This window comes from Blastomyces gilchristii (genome assembly GCF_000003855.2).
Source record: "Blastomyces gilchristii SLH14081 genomic scaffold supercont1.9, whole genome shotgun sequence".
In the NCBI taxonomy this organism is placed as follows: Eukaryota; Fungi; Ascomycota; class Eurotiomycetes; order Onygenales; family Ajellomycetaceae; genus Blastomyces; species Blastomyces gilchristii.
The window spans coordinates 1,189,012-1,203,827 of NW_003101674.1; the positions used below are offsets into that span (position 1 = coordinate 1,189,012).

The following is a 14,816-nucleotide window of genomic DNA, read 5'->3' on the forward strand; positions in this document are numbered from 1 at the left end:
CCCTGTGATCATTGTTGTTGTCTTCCTCTTAGCGTTTGTATCCCGCTCTATCATATCGGCCAGGAAAGTACCTGCCCATCCTCCCGCCATTCGAACAGGACCAGGTGGTCGACCGCTACCGACGCGCATGCGGAGTACTGCCGTGTTTGCTCCACCTGTGTCTGATTTCTCTCCAAATGCTAAGTTGACATTCAAGTGGCTGTCAGTGGGTGTTTTGCTTACATTTGTCGCCGATGCGGCTATTACTATGACACACGTCATCGTAGATCGTCAAATGCATTGGTGGTGTGGTCAATCCAGAGTGGTGAGACCCCAATATTCTTTTTTTAACTTTGATGCAAAATTTCGCAGCTGAATTTTGTCACTAACAAATGAATTTTAGATTTACATCGTGTTTTCGTTTTTCGCATATACCGTAATCCTAATTTCGCTCGTGGATACAACACCCTCACCGACTTACGCCCAACTGCTTCCTTGGACCCTCACCATACCATTGGAATTGATAATATTGGGCGGTTGTTTGGCCCTTTACACATCCCCTCACCATGAGCCAATTGTTGGGAATCCTGCTGGTGGTCCTCTAAGGAATACCATGACCTCCTGGGAAACAGTGGAAATAATAATTGCTGTAGTGAGGGTTCTTACCTTGCTTGGCATTGTTGTTTTCTATACCCTAAATTCCATTGGATGGGAAAGCCGTCGTCGCAAAGATACTGCACGGTTCGCTTCCAGGGAAGCTTCAGAGACCACAAGGTTGTTAAATGGTCATCTTAGCGGAATGAATGGTGATGGCTACGGGTCATCTCCCAACCGAAAACATGATCCAGATCCTAAACCAGCAGAGGACGCCTGGGTTCGACCGACTACTGTACCTTCAACCAGCTGGTGGGAATATCTCAGCGGCTATTCCTTATTTTTTCCTTACCTCTGGCCATCCAAATCGCGACGGCTGCAGCTGACAGTTGTAGCCTGTTTTTTCCTGGTCATTCTCCAGCTTGTCATCAATGTCATGGTTCCCATTCAGATTGGTAGAATAACCAACGTCCTCTCCGGAGAGACTGGAGAAGAATTTTACATTCCATGGCGTGGCATTTGCCTCTATGTTTTCTTCCGTTGGTTACAGGGGAGTCAGGGCTTAATCGGTTCCTTGCGCTCCTTTTTATGGATTCCTGTTGGACAGTATTCATACATGGAACTGTCAACAGCTGCTTTTGAACATGTTCATAGCCTGAGTCTCGATTTCCATCTAGGCAAAAAGACTGGCGAAGTGTTGTCGGCATTAAGTAAAGGCAATTCTATCAACACGTTCCTCGAACAGTTTACGTTCCAGGTTGTGCCCATGCTGATCGATCTCTGCGTCGCTGTGGGTTATTTTTGGATTGTTTTCGACGTATACTACGCCCTAGTAGTGGCAATCGTTACTTTTATCTACCTCTATGTGACCATTCGCATGGCGCAATGGAGGGCCGCCATCCGCCGCCAGATGGTCAATGCGAGTAGGCAAGAAGATGCTGTGAAGTGAGTGGATCCTATTTCGAAGATTACTCGGAAAATCTCTGCTGACTGACGGACTCATTTTCTATAGAAACGATTCGATGGTGTCTTACGAAACCGTGAAATATTTCAACGCAGAGCAGTACGAATTTGGCCGGTATCGTGGAGCTGTTACCGATTTCCAAAAGGCCGAGTATCATGTTTTATTTTCTCTGACGCTAATGAATACCTGCCAAAATACTGTCTTCATGCTGGGACTGCTGATCACATGCTTCCTCGCTGCCTATCAAGTTGCAACAGGCGAACAGAAGGTTGGGAAGTTCGTTACTTTATTGACGTACATGGCGCAGCTGCAAGGACCACTTAACTTCTTTGGGACATTTTTCCGCTCTATCCAGTCTGCAATGATAAATTCGGAGAGGATGTTGGAACTTTTCAGGGAACAGCCAACTGTCGTTGATGGACCCAACACACGCGAACTTCCGCGGTGCAATGGCGAGATTATCTTCAAAGAAGTGAGGTTTGCATACGATACCCGTAAACCTGCATTGAATGGTTTGAGTTTCCATTGCCGACCTGGAACAACAACCGCCCTGGTTGGCGAATCTGGCGGGGGAAAATCGACCGTTTTCCGACTTCTATTCAGGTTCTACAATGCTTCCCTGGGTCATATCCTTATTGACGGACACAAAGTTGAGAACCTAACGATTGATTCAGTTCGTCGACATATTGGTGTTGTACCTCAAGATACCGTTCTTTTCAATGAAACATTAATGTATAATCTCAAGTATGCAAACCCGGCTGCTACGGACGAGGAAGTTTACGCTGCGTGTCGGGCCGCGAGCATCCATGACAAGATTCTCGCATTCCCCGACGGCTATCAAACGAAAGTGGGCGAACGAGGCCTACGTTTGAGCGGAGGAGAGAAACAGCGTGTGGCTATTGCGCGCACGATTATCAAAAATCCCCGGATCATTCTTCTCGACGAGGCCACTGCTGCCTTGGACACGGAAACGGAGGAACATATCCAAGGAGCGCTGTCAACATTGTCCAAAGGTCGCACGATGCTTGTTATTGCACATCGCCTGAGCACGATAACGACAGCAGATCAAATCCTTGTGCTACATAACGGACAAGTGGCCGAATGCGGAACTCATGAACAGCTTCTTAGCTTAAAGGGAAGATACGCAAGCATGTGGCGGAAACAGATTCGTGCCCAGAGAGCAGCTGCAGAGGCGCAGGTGTTACAAGACCGCGCCGAACGTTTACGCAGCGCGCCCGCGGCGGGGGGTGACGACAGCTCTAGCCAATCAGATGAGGAGAGAAATGGCCCGAGTTCGAGACTGGAAAGATCTTCCCTCAGCTAGCAGACGGCAATGGTTATACTCGGTAGAGATCACATGATGAAATATCCTCGGAGATAGCCATCCAGCATTCAGGACCTCGTGGAACTTGTTGACTAGAACAGAGGAAGATGAAACGGAAAGGGGCAAAAGAAAAAAGGAGGGAAGGATAGGAGGTGTTTCCAGTAAGGGTCAGTTAATGCACCTGTGGAATAGTTGCGAAATCTTTTGGCTGGCGTTAGGTGGGTCGGCGGGGGTGTTGTTGGTAAGCCGTGCTCATTTTCTTCATTTTCTTTCTGTTTACGAATCACTTTTGAAGGTGATTTGAAATTATCTTCTGCTGCGAAATTGTATGGTTTTGCCCCGTAGCTTTATTAGGGCCATTCCGCTCTGGGGCGGAACAGTGTTGTGGGGAATTAATGATTGCCTTTTATTAAAAAAGAAAAGAACCCCTCCCCCCAGGTCGGATACTTCTGATTCTGTGGCCGGTTCATAGTAGACCAACATAGACGTAATAGCTAGATACCTTTCAATGCGAAGCAATTAAGTTCATTTTAAGTTGGTTGTTGGGATGATCATGCTGCCAGTGGCGTTGTGGGGCGTCTATATCTGGACAAATGAAAACAAACCGAGAGTAACTTGGATCGAGTAGTAATAGTACCATTATTGCACTTGTCCTGTGTGAGGTGTGATGTGATGCCGAACTTGTAGAGGAATCTAGGAGAGCGGAGAACCAACCAAGCTAACAGCGGAGCGGAACTTTAAGTGTTGCGAGCCAGACTTGGCGCGATATCGCCAAGGCGCGCTTATTCCAAGCTTTGTTGAACCCGGCGGAGGAAGCCAGCGATTTTATAACCAGGCCAAATTCTAATTTACTTTCTACTACATTTTTTCCTTTATCCGGAAGTGATAAACGAAACGATACGCTGTGAGTTCTGTCCACCTTCATCCATCGGACAAAAGAGCTTCAGTGAGATCGCAGAGCATTCCGTTTATCTAGCATCATCAATTGTTGATTTACCAGGATAATTATTGTCATCTATTACAATATTTCCTAACTATATCGCGCATTGAAAAGAAAGCGTAGCGATTCCACCTCCATCTTCTAAGTTGCCCGACTCACAATGCGGCTCCAGACACCGGCCGCCCGGCTTCTCCGGTCATTGCACTCTTCGACAGCATCACATACACTTTTACCACCAGCAACACCCGCATCATTCGCAATATGTAGATATTCGTTACGGCCCCGAACTCTCCCTCCCGCAACCCAGTACCTGAACACCCTTAACCAGCCATCTCTCCCTTCCCTCCGCAACTTCACTACGACCACAACCTGCTTCTCCGACTCCTCCAACAAGAATAAAAACCAAGGCCACCAGCCGCAATCCCAACCGCGCAATGTCAGTGATGACAGCAACCGCAACCCTAGTCGCCACTACGTCCGCGATACCGACGCTGACGAAGCAGAAGGACTCGACAGGGACATGGCCAGTGAATCAACGCTTAGTGCGCTGAATGTGCTTGCGGACGTAGCGGCTCCATCGACGGCCATTGATGCGTGCTTGCCAGATGGGTTCCAGCTGGATAATGGGGTGAGGATTACAGATGGAGATGGGTGTTTGTTAGTTGATGGTGAGGTTTTTAGGTGGAGGCCTTGGGAGACCGGCAAAGGTGGTGGTGATAGTGGGGGTGGGATGAGAGCGATGATTAATGAGAAGGGACAGTGGGAGGTTAGTGAGGAGGTTTGGGGCGTGTTGAAGTTGGTGTGGCCGAAACCTGGTGAGTTCTATCCTTGTTTTTTCTATATATTTTTTCTTTTTCCAACCGTAGCGTCCCTCCATTTTTGTGAACGGGTTGCTTGTTTCGCTTCTACTATTCATCCTTCACCGAATTATGAAGGCTAATAATATGGCAATGGTTTTTAGATCTTCTTATTCTTGGGTTGGGCGCCTCTGTCTATCCTATCTCTCCAGAGACGCGGAGACAGATTAATCTTCTTGGTATCCGGATCGAGGTTCAGGATACCAGGAATGCGGCAGGCCAATTTAATCTCCTAGCTACGGAGAGAGGCGTGCAAGAGGTTGCTGCTGCTCTGATACCGCTTGGGTGGAAACCAAAACCATAGTATCTATTTGTTGGATAAGGAGAAAGACGTCAACTGGCTGAAGAAATACCTTGTATTATTATTAAAATTACTATTATTTTAACGACAATCTTATTCTTTGCTTTTCTTCCCCCTTGAATCGTATTCCATATCCCGTGTAGACAGAATCATCAGCTCCCAGATCACCCGCGAAAGACCCAAGGATTATCTTGACGTACAATTATAGCCATTCTGATTACTGTGACTACTGATGTAATCTTCTGTGAAAAATATGAACGTAGGAGAATGACACAGACGCTTATTATTTTCGTCTTGATATTCAGCTTTCTAGGTTACGGGGCTTGGCTTAATTTAATTGGTCAACCGATGTCAGTTTCAATTCTCCGGCCATCAACTCCCCAGCACTTCTACCGATTTACCCACCACAATGCTTCCCCAGATGTGATGTGGGTGGTATGTGTCTAGACTCTCCTTAAATTATAGATTTCCGCGCCTTCTTGGGACGACGCACTGGCAAAAATCGCTCTGGACCCTTTTAATTCAAGCCATCATGTCTGACCCCCTTCTCGTCCAACGCTCCCCGTCCGCGGATTCATCAGAACGATCAGGCGAGGAGGAGGACGCCCTCTTAACCGGTCAGCCGACAAACCGCAATGGAGAACGCCATCGTTCGTTACGGCGTGAACTCGGACTCTTCGCCTGGGCCCTCGTCGCAACCGTGGCCGTAATCACACTGACTGTCCTTTACCAACACCAAAAACTACAGAGCCCGAAGTTCGATCCTGACACGAAACCATCAGGGAAGAGGAATCTCATATTTATGGTATCAGATGGCATGGGCCCGGCTAGTTTATCCCTGACGCGAAGTTTCCGACAATTCGAGAGCAATCTGCCTATTGATGATATCCTTGTGCTCGACAAGCACCACATCGGTTCATCCAGAACTAGATCCACATCCAGCCTGATTACTGACTCTGCGGCCGGCGCAACTGCGTTCTCGTGTGGGAAGAAGAGTTATAATGGCGCCATTTCTGTCCTTCCGGATAATACCCCTTGTGGTACTGTTCTTGAGGCAGCGAAACTGGCCGGTTATATGACTGGTTTAGTTGTAACGACCCGCATTACCGATGCTACACCGGCTTGTTTTGCGTCTCATGCCAAAATGCGATCTTACGAAGATCTCATCGCTGAGCATGAAATTGGCGAATACCCTCTTGGTCGAATGGTTGACTTGATGATTGGAGGCGGGCGATGCCACTTCCTACCAAACTCGACCGAGGGGAGCTGCCGTGGAGATGATAAAGATGTGGTGGAGATGGCTAAATCCAAGGGATTCTCGTACGTTGACGATCGGACTGGATTCGACAGTCTTAAAAAGGGCAGCAACGTCACTCTACCCCTACTTGGCCTTCTAGCTCCCAAGGATATTCCCTTTGAAATTGACCGCCGCCAAGTGAACGATGTCTATCCATCTCTCGAGGAGATGGCACGAACGGCGCTAAGAGCTTTAAGTGAAGCTACAAAGGATAGTGATAAAGGTTTCTTCATTATGATTGAGGGCTCGAGAATAGACCATGCAGGCCATGGAAATGACCCGGCCGCTCAAGTCCACGAAGTTCTAGCATATGATAAAGCTTTTTCTGCGGTATTGGAGTTCCTTGAGAGTGATTCTACTCCTGGCATTCTTGTTGCCACATCGGACCATGAGACTGGCGGCTTGTCCATTGCAAGACAGCTACACGATGATTACCCCGCGTACCTATGGTATCCCGGTGTTCTTGCAAACGCCAGCCATTCCTCTGAACATCTCGGCAATGCCCTTGACGACTATTTGAATGGGGATGGCAAAGACGCCGATGACTCAGCCCGTCATAAATATATCCGCAAGAAGCTTGTGGAAGATGGACTGGGCATTTACGACTCGACGGACTCTGAGGTCCAGAAACTTGTAGATGGCGGAGGAGCCTATGCTTTTGCAAGCATGGTGAGTCGACGGGCTCAAATTGGCTGGTCGACACATGGCCATTCAGGTTAGTTGCTTTCTTCCCCTTTCTCATTAATTTTCCCCTTTATCGCTTTATATTTTCAAAAACGGGGGTTATATATTAACATTTTTATCCGGCAGCTGTCGATGTCAATATTTACGCCTCCTCACCACATGATGCACTGCCCCTAGTCGGCAACCACGAAAATAGCGAAGTTGGTTTATTCCTCGCAGACTACCTCTCACTTGATCTCGATGATGTCACCAAGCTATTAAAAGATAAAAAATCATCCCCACACGTTAGCGCTGATGGGAGTGATAACCAATACGCTTGGATGGGCGAACCGCTAGATGACGATGCCGTCGTCGACACACTCGATAGATACCATGGCGATTTCAAACTAAGGAAACGCGACGAGGCGGTCGATGGTGTTTCCCTTGGTTATAGAGATCTGGAGCATGAAAGTTGCGGTTGTGGTTTGAGAAATTAGTCTTCCTTCCTCCCATCACACCCCGGCGCGCCCTCCTAACCCCCCTCTTCCCTGCGGTGCAAACTCTCAAGCTTAATAATTTCCTGTCTCTTTTGCTATTAATAATTTTTTTAATTTACACTCAACCCCTTAGCACATTTGTGTGGCGTTTCTGTCATTTCCTCATATCCTCCTTTTCATTTTTCTTGCACTACCTTGCATTTCTCGGTTTGTCATTTAATTCCCCTATCCCAAATATTTTTGGTTTCCAAGCTATTGGTTATTTTTCCTTTCTCCACCTCAATCCACTTCAGCGCAGAATAGACTCCGTTCTGTTTGCTCTGCAATAACTTCTTCTTGTGTCTGTTCATATTGTCGTCACCTAGAAAACCCCAATGGTGTATTGGAATAGCAAATCAGTTTTTATCATTACCCCATCTCCAAGTAGTGCTTGCTTCATTTGGGGACTAACGCGTCTATGTTTTCTAGCAATAATTTTTGGAAGCTGGATGGTGGAGGTAGATAAATAATCTTCTTTCATTAGAGTTGAATTATCTATGACAAACATACGAGACATTAAGGAAAATGACAATCAAATGAGAGAAACAGGCACTCCAAAAATTTCACGTTGCTTCTGGATCACTACCTACCCCTGAAAAATTCCATGCGCCTAAATGCGGCAAAGCGCCAATCCGGATCCCAAACCAATACAAACCACCTCAGGAAGATATCCAAAGCCCAAAAGCGCGCATTTTCATATTACTCCAGAAGGTATCAAACCCCTTCCTCAAAAAAAACCAGAATAATTCCAAGTCTCCCCTAAACGCCCCAGGCGCCACGCAGGTACATGGACATACCACCACCTCACTACACCTACCTACCGTCCCCCTCTAACCCAGTACTCCCACGACTCCTCCGCCCGCCGCGCCCGCCGCGCCCGCCGCGCCCACTTTTCACACCGCTCACACTCCCTTGTCGAGCGCGTCGAGCTCAATATATTCTCGTAACTGCGAAGCGGGACGCAGCGCGGCTGGTCCTCGAACGGGACTATGATGTCGGTACGCATGAGTTCGCGCGGGTCGTTGATGCGCTGGAGTTGGCGGTAGAGATCTGGGCAGAATCTGATAAGGGTGAAGAGGTTGTGGTTGCAGGTATACTTTATTTCATGGTAGTAGCACATTTTCTTTTTCTTTCTTTCTTTCTTTCTTTCTTTTTCGGTTTATCTCCTGTCTCTTTCGTACGATGTGGTTTCGTGGGTGATATTGATGATAGATTGACTTAACTGGCCTTTTTTGCCGCGGAGGAAATTTGCTTTCGTCAAGGATGTCTTTTGATATGAACCGTATCGATGATATGAACACACAAGATGAGCCCTGAGAATACGGTCAAGGAAGATTCACCTCCCATGGAGCGTTAGCATCCGGCTTGGGAGCGACTGTGAGGACTGTGATTAGATACCTGAAGCCCCTTTCTTCAGCAGAACAACTCTATGGAGCTATTGTTCCCCGTCTTGCAAAGATATGAATTGACCGAGATTCAGGCAATCGGCCAAACAATCAACCAAAGCTCCGACTCTACTTGCTGCGGGAGGATCGGGCGGCGATTTCAAGAAGGTATCTCCTTAGATAAGATCGGAAATAACCAAGCCTTCTGACGCGGAGGAGAGAGACAGAGGATAACAATCAGAAGAGAGGGGATATATCTAATTCCAAAAGAAAATCTTGAAAGAAAATAATCGGAAGCAGTTCTGAAATAAAAATACAAGGCAAGAAAAGGAGAAGAAAATCTGCCTTTATGTTGATGCATTTTATACTCAATCTCCCTTCACTCCCCCTTCTCTCCATACACAGTGCAGTGAATGAAATCTGTGAATAACAGAGAAGTAGTAAGGATAGGAGGGGGAAAAAACCATGATAGCAAACAAAGACTTTCCAGCAGAGCGATAGAAGACATGTACCAGAAATGGCAGTTGGGCAGGAACCAACCCATGGCTTCATTCCATTCCTCATCCCCTTTTTCTCTTTGCCATTGCGCTCCAATCATTGTTCATCTGATGAAGTTTGCCTCCTGACCTCAGTGAGTATACCCTCATTGAAACAGCTGTTCTAGATTGAGCCATTGAGAGCAAGCAACGATATTTAGCGCCAGCAATTCCCGAAGGCCTTCCTTTCTTCCATTGCGATGGAGGGTAGCAAATGGAGGTGAAAATGACATAGTATACTTCCTGTCATGACTCAGGCAAAAATCATTAGCCGGTTTCTTCTGGGTAAGTAAGAGAAGAGAATGTGGGTGAGTCATTAGGCAGGAAGTGATAAACTGTAGCTGTGTTCAGATTAATACAGACAAATTACATGTAGATGTGTGTATGTAGAAGGAAGATGTATCCACTTGCAAAATTGAGAAACCTGGATGAGAAATAGTGCACACTGCTTTGTATGAAGAATGAAAAAAAGCATGTGTTTCTTGCTGAGAAAGAAGAGAGCAAACAATGGCCTCCTGAATGATCTTTAAAAATAAAGAAAAATGAAGACAGCATGAGTGAGAGATGAGAATATCCATCAAACAGATACAGCTCAAACAAAATCAAAAGAAAATAGACAAGACTCAAGATAATAAACTGTAAAAAGAAGTAATTAACAAGATCTAGATCAGAGATTGCAGATGAGTAATAGCTTATAAATCATCTAAAGCTCAGTTAAGCTTAACAAGTTGCAGTGATGAAAATGATGATAAACATGAAAGAAGAATAACACACATGAATATCTGAAACTGTAGTTTGATAAGAGAGTGAGAGAAACATCTGTGATAGACTTCTCATACTCTTACATTCACCAAATACTATATTATATTCAGTGCATTTATCACTGATAAAAGTATTAGTATGAAGAGAAAAACAAACACAATTTATACTCATATAAATAATTATATTAAAGTTCTTCATAATTTAATAAATTGATACTTAGTCTTTTGGAAATGTCTGAGTCAGAATATTTGCTTAAAGTGAGAGATACAAAAAAAGTAATAATAAAATAAGAAAGACAGATCTGACTCTGAAGATATTAAAAAGTATGTGAGTGATCAACTTTTATATTCTTACTTTGAGATAATATCAAGAGACTTCTTATCATTGAAATCAGACTATTGTATATAAATTTAAGAAAAAGAGTATATGTAATCTTTCTGTAAATGACTTTTAAATCATATCACATGTGAAGAGAAGGACAATGTTCAAGAAATACATGTGTACATGAAGAAAAAGAAACATCTCTATTATTTTCATCAATAGAAAACAGACAAAAAGAGTTATAGTGTATGAAGGAATTCATGATGATGATTTAGAAGATCATATTTGTTCATTGTAGCTTGAGCTGGGTTGTCACATCCATTATAGAGTTCCAAACAATAGGATCTTTGGCTGAGAATTGCACACGGGGCTGATTTCCACACGAAAACAGAAGCGAGCATAGCGGAAAGGGTAATTAAGAGATAAATGAGATTAATTCAATGCTGGTAGCAGAAGATGAAGCACGCTGAAAAAGGGGACGTTACAGAGAGAACAAGGAAAAGAAAGAAAAGAAAGATTAGGGCATGACAGGAAAATTATGAAAAGTTGAAGAAAAAAGAGGAGAATAGAGGAATATATGCCAAAAAAAAAAAAAAAAAAAAAAAAAAAAAAAAAAAAGAGAGAGAGAGAGATAGAGAGAGAGAGAGAGAGAGAGAGAGAGAGAGAGACGCAGATCCATATTAAATGAAGTCGTGTATTGATAGTTATATATCCCAAAACAGCATTAAATCTTTATCCTTACATGTTAACCAAAGCCATTACGGCCACGAGAACTGCAAATATCGATCCTTTGAGAACACGTTCGTTCTGGGATGGAGCACCGCTAGAGCCATTGTTGTTAACTCCTGGGCCAGTGAAATCAGTGGATGGCCCGTCACCGTCGTCATCCCCACCGCCAGAGCCACCGCCAGAGCCACCGCCAGAGCCACCACCAGAGCCACCACCAGGACTTGGGGCGTGACCATTGGTGCCAGGTCCGCCTCCGCTGATGCCAGGAATAACAGCGATATCCGACTCAGTGGGCTTCGACCCAGGTCCAGACGGATAGTCCTTATCCATATCAGTGCCAGTGCCAAGGAATGACTTGAGAACTGTTTTTCTGCCAGAAATCACAACAGTGTCCTCGGTTCCAGCAATATCATCGTAGAAGTACGACTTGTCGCCTTCAATCTTAGCCTTCGCAGGTGGGTCATAGCACTCCATTGTAACCTCCGAGACGAGCGAAAAGTAATAGCCGTGCTTTTGAATATCCTCATGATTCCAGTCCACGAGACCTCCGGCCCAATCAATTGTTCCCTGGGGGGCATCCTCTTTCCCGCCAGGCCAGAGGGAGAGCTGAACGCGGGAAGGAGTTTGTGGGTAGTGGTATTGGTTGGTCTTCTTGTTGAGGGTATCCTTTTTGTTCAAGACGCGTAGAGGCTTTCCATCAATAGACCAAGTGATCGAATCTGGTCTCCAGTCGATCTCGTATGTGTGTTCCTCCGAAAAGGAGTTGCCGCCGACACTAAGATTTTTTCCGTTGGTATCTACACGTAGATCTAGTTAGCCCAATGCTGAAATACCAATAATCAATGCCGACACCATGTCTGGGACCAAAGGTGGAGGAGATGTCATCATACAATCAATGATGCCCTGGAAATACCAGTTGGTCTGAACAGTTTGCAAATCAGTTCCGACCCATTCAAAATCAATCTCATCCTTCACATCAGACATAAGGATGAAGGCAGTGATAACGCCGGCACCACGACTAGTCTTCAATTTGGCACTGGTTTTGCCATACCACATGTAGTGATTGTTGGCAAGATGAGTACCGACGGAATTTGGTGGCATGGTCATTACGAGGGCTCCACTGGTAGAAAGAGTTTTCCCACTCGAGACCCAGTCTGACTTGCCCGCATCGCCGAGATATTTTGTTCGTGGGGCAACTCCGTCCAAGTTGTCAAATTTGTACGTTTTGCTTTTACATACTGGAGCAGGCGCGCATGACTCGATGGAAAATGAAGATTTGGGGTCACAGCCGCCCAGGCAGTAGGCTCCCACTCCACATTCTCCGTATACTACCGGCATAAAAAGAGAAAAAATAACAGGAATTAGTAAAACAACGGACACGGTAATGTTTGATATGGGAGATGTACGAGGGTTAACTCACGGGAGCAGCATGGGGCCTTGTCAGGACATTTGTTATCATTGTCGCAGGGTACTGGCTTCTGTGCGAGAACGACTTGGGTAGAAAGCGCCAAGCACGCAAGATAGGTCAAAAGCCGGGCCATGGCGAAAAAGAGGGTGTAGAAGGAAAAGAATGGTCAATCGATTCCCCGACTGCGAATATATCAGCAGGGGCCAAAGAGTTTGTTAATAAGGCGATAGATAAAAGCCAGAATCGAGTGGAAAAGCCGGTACGGCGGAGGGAGAGAATGGTGGGTGTGCGCGATGGAAGAAGGGGGTTTAGGCAAACAATGAGAGTTAAGGCTGAGCAGAGAAGCAAAATGACCGCTGACTCGAAGGATGCACAAAGCGAGTGGAATGCGTCCTTGAAGGGGGTAAGAAAGAGAAGAAGAGGAACGAAAGAAAGAACGCGTCAAATAAAGACGGGATAGGATAGTTGGGTGAAAGAGTGAAGGGTGAAGGCTGAGTAGAATGGAGAACGGAAGGGGGGCTCTTTAACTGTGTTTGCACCAACCACCCCCCAGGGGCGGCCTTGGGGTCTCGTGCCCTGGCCCAGGCTGCCCAGGCTGCTCAGGCACGATCTCACCTCGCATGCGGCATTACCATGGTTATTCTGTCGTTGACGCCCGCTGCTGGCGCCAATTGGATGGAGTCTTTTGGAGGTAACTCCCGGGCGGACGTTTCCATTCCAAGGTTCGGCAGCTGTCTTCTGATTTGCTTACCGATTCCAGGTTTGCAGAATGATCCACTCACACGCTGACAGGAAAACTGCTAAGGCTGCTAGTGCCCATGCAAACCGACTCTAAAATAAGCTGTGAACAAATCATGTCCGCTTAATTCAGCCATTCTGTCAAGTCTAGTTAGTCGTGTCTTGCAAAAATAGTAAGACTTGCCAGACCCCGCCATGGTAAACAATTATTAATTAATAATAGAGGAATCCTGTGACGCCAAGTCGCAATATAATTTGTACGTACCGCCTTCCTATCTAGGTTTAGTGAGTGGAATTGTTGTCAAAGAAGATAGCGCATCTCTGTAATTTTGATTTCAGTATTGAGTGTATATATTATACATAAATTACATATCTAATCAGATTAATCAGATATTCAGATTATGTAATCTGAAGATTTAGTTGTGAGAGAGGTTGAACGTGGTTGGTTGTTGTTGTTATCTTCTAACTAACTAGCAGCTAGTGGAAGCTAAATATATCCATACGGGAAGAACGTAGGGTTAATTTACGGTGATTACACCGTGGATCCACCATTCCACCTGTGTCACGTGTCGCTGATTGTAACACATGTTCCACCATTATATTCAGTGACATGTCACTGAATATTAAACATCAAGATGATATTGAAATAGCACAGAACTTCTTGACATTATCAGGGGACAGCTCAGTCATCATGTAATTGATGAATGTTATTATCAAGATACTACTGAGATACTATGAGTCACAATATACTGTTCTATCAGTGAAATCAATACTTGTATACTATTTAGCTAGACTAGTTAACTACTTTATATAAATCAAATTACTATTCAAAGAAATAAGATATCTTAAGTATAATATAAATATCTTATTATCTGAGATTCATATATTAAATAATCATCATTTTCATCAGTATTCAGTATTGAAATATTATATAATACTATCTTTTAAACTGCTGAAAGTCTGATAATAGTATAACTATTAGAATTCTCTTATAAAATTAGCAGATTCAGTAGATAATTCTGTCTGATATAATATAGAGAAGTAAGTATAAAGAAAATCTGCTTAATTTCTCTTATTTCATGAATAAAGATAGTTATAATTCAGTTAAGATTAGTTCTCTGATATTAAAGAATATTCTTCTTTATAAGAGAGATTCAGTAAATACACTCTCTGATTTATATATTAATAAGTTAATAACTGATTGATTAATTAGTTAAAGAGATATATTAAACTGAGAATATTAACTTATTATAGAAAAGAATCAGACAGTAACTTAGTTTTAAAACTAAGAACTTATTTTAATCAGTATTATAGAATTCTCACAGATTATTAAGAAATAAATAAAGTAATTCAAGCTTAAAGAGATTTATAAATTATATATTAACTTTCTCTAATATCTTACTTAATAATAGATAACTAAAAATCTTTGAGATAATATAATCTTTTATTAACTCTAACTTAATAGAGTAGTTCAGTAAATTA

At 44.2% G+C, this 14,816-nt stretch overlaps 2 protein-coding genes across 3 annotated transcripts; one reads left to right on the forward strand and one right to left on the reverse strand.

Moving 5' to 3' along the window:
* Positions 1-3,597: 3,597 nt before the first annotated feature.
* On the forward strand, positions 3,598-5,116 carry BDBG_04658. Of its 2 annotated transcripts, XM_031721783.1 has the most exons (3): positions 3,698-3,765; positions 3,916-4,616; positions 4,763-5,074. In XM_031721783.1, the coding sequence occupies exons 2-3, from the start codon at positions 3,962-3,964 to the stop codon at positions 4,960-4,962; spliced, it is 855 nt and encodes a 284-aa protein (XP_031578645.1). In that variant the 5' UTR covers positions 3,698-3,765; positions 3,916-3,961; the 3' UTR covers positions 4,963-5,074. The 2 variants fall into 2 exon arrangements, with proteins under 2 accessions (XP_002624794.1, XP_031578645.1); XM_002624748.2 differs by having other exon boundaries at positions 3,598-4,616; positions 4,763-5,116.
* Positions 5,117-11,113: 5,997 nt separating this feature from the next.
* On the reverse strand, positions 11,114-13,518 carry BDBG_04660 (murein transglycosylase). The gene is made up of 3 exons (XM_002624751.2): positions 12,609-13,518; positions 12,079-12,516; positions 11,114-11,985 (listed from the first exon to the last, which is right to left on the reverse strand). The coding sequence occupies exons 1-3, from the start codon at positions 12,727-12,729 to the stop codon at positions 11,198-11,200; spliced, it is 1,347 nt and encodes a 448-aa protein (XP_002624797.1). The 5' UTR covers positions 12,730-13,518; the 3' UTR covers positions 11,114-11,197.
* Between the last annotated feature and the right edge of the window lie 1,298 nt (positions 13,519-14,816).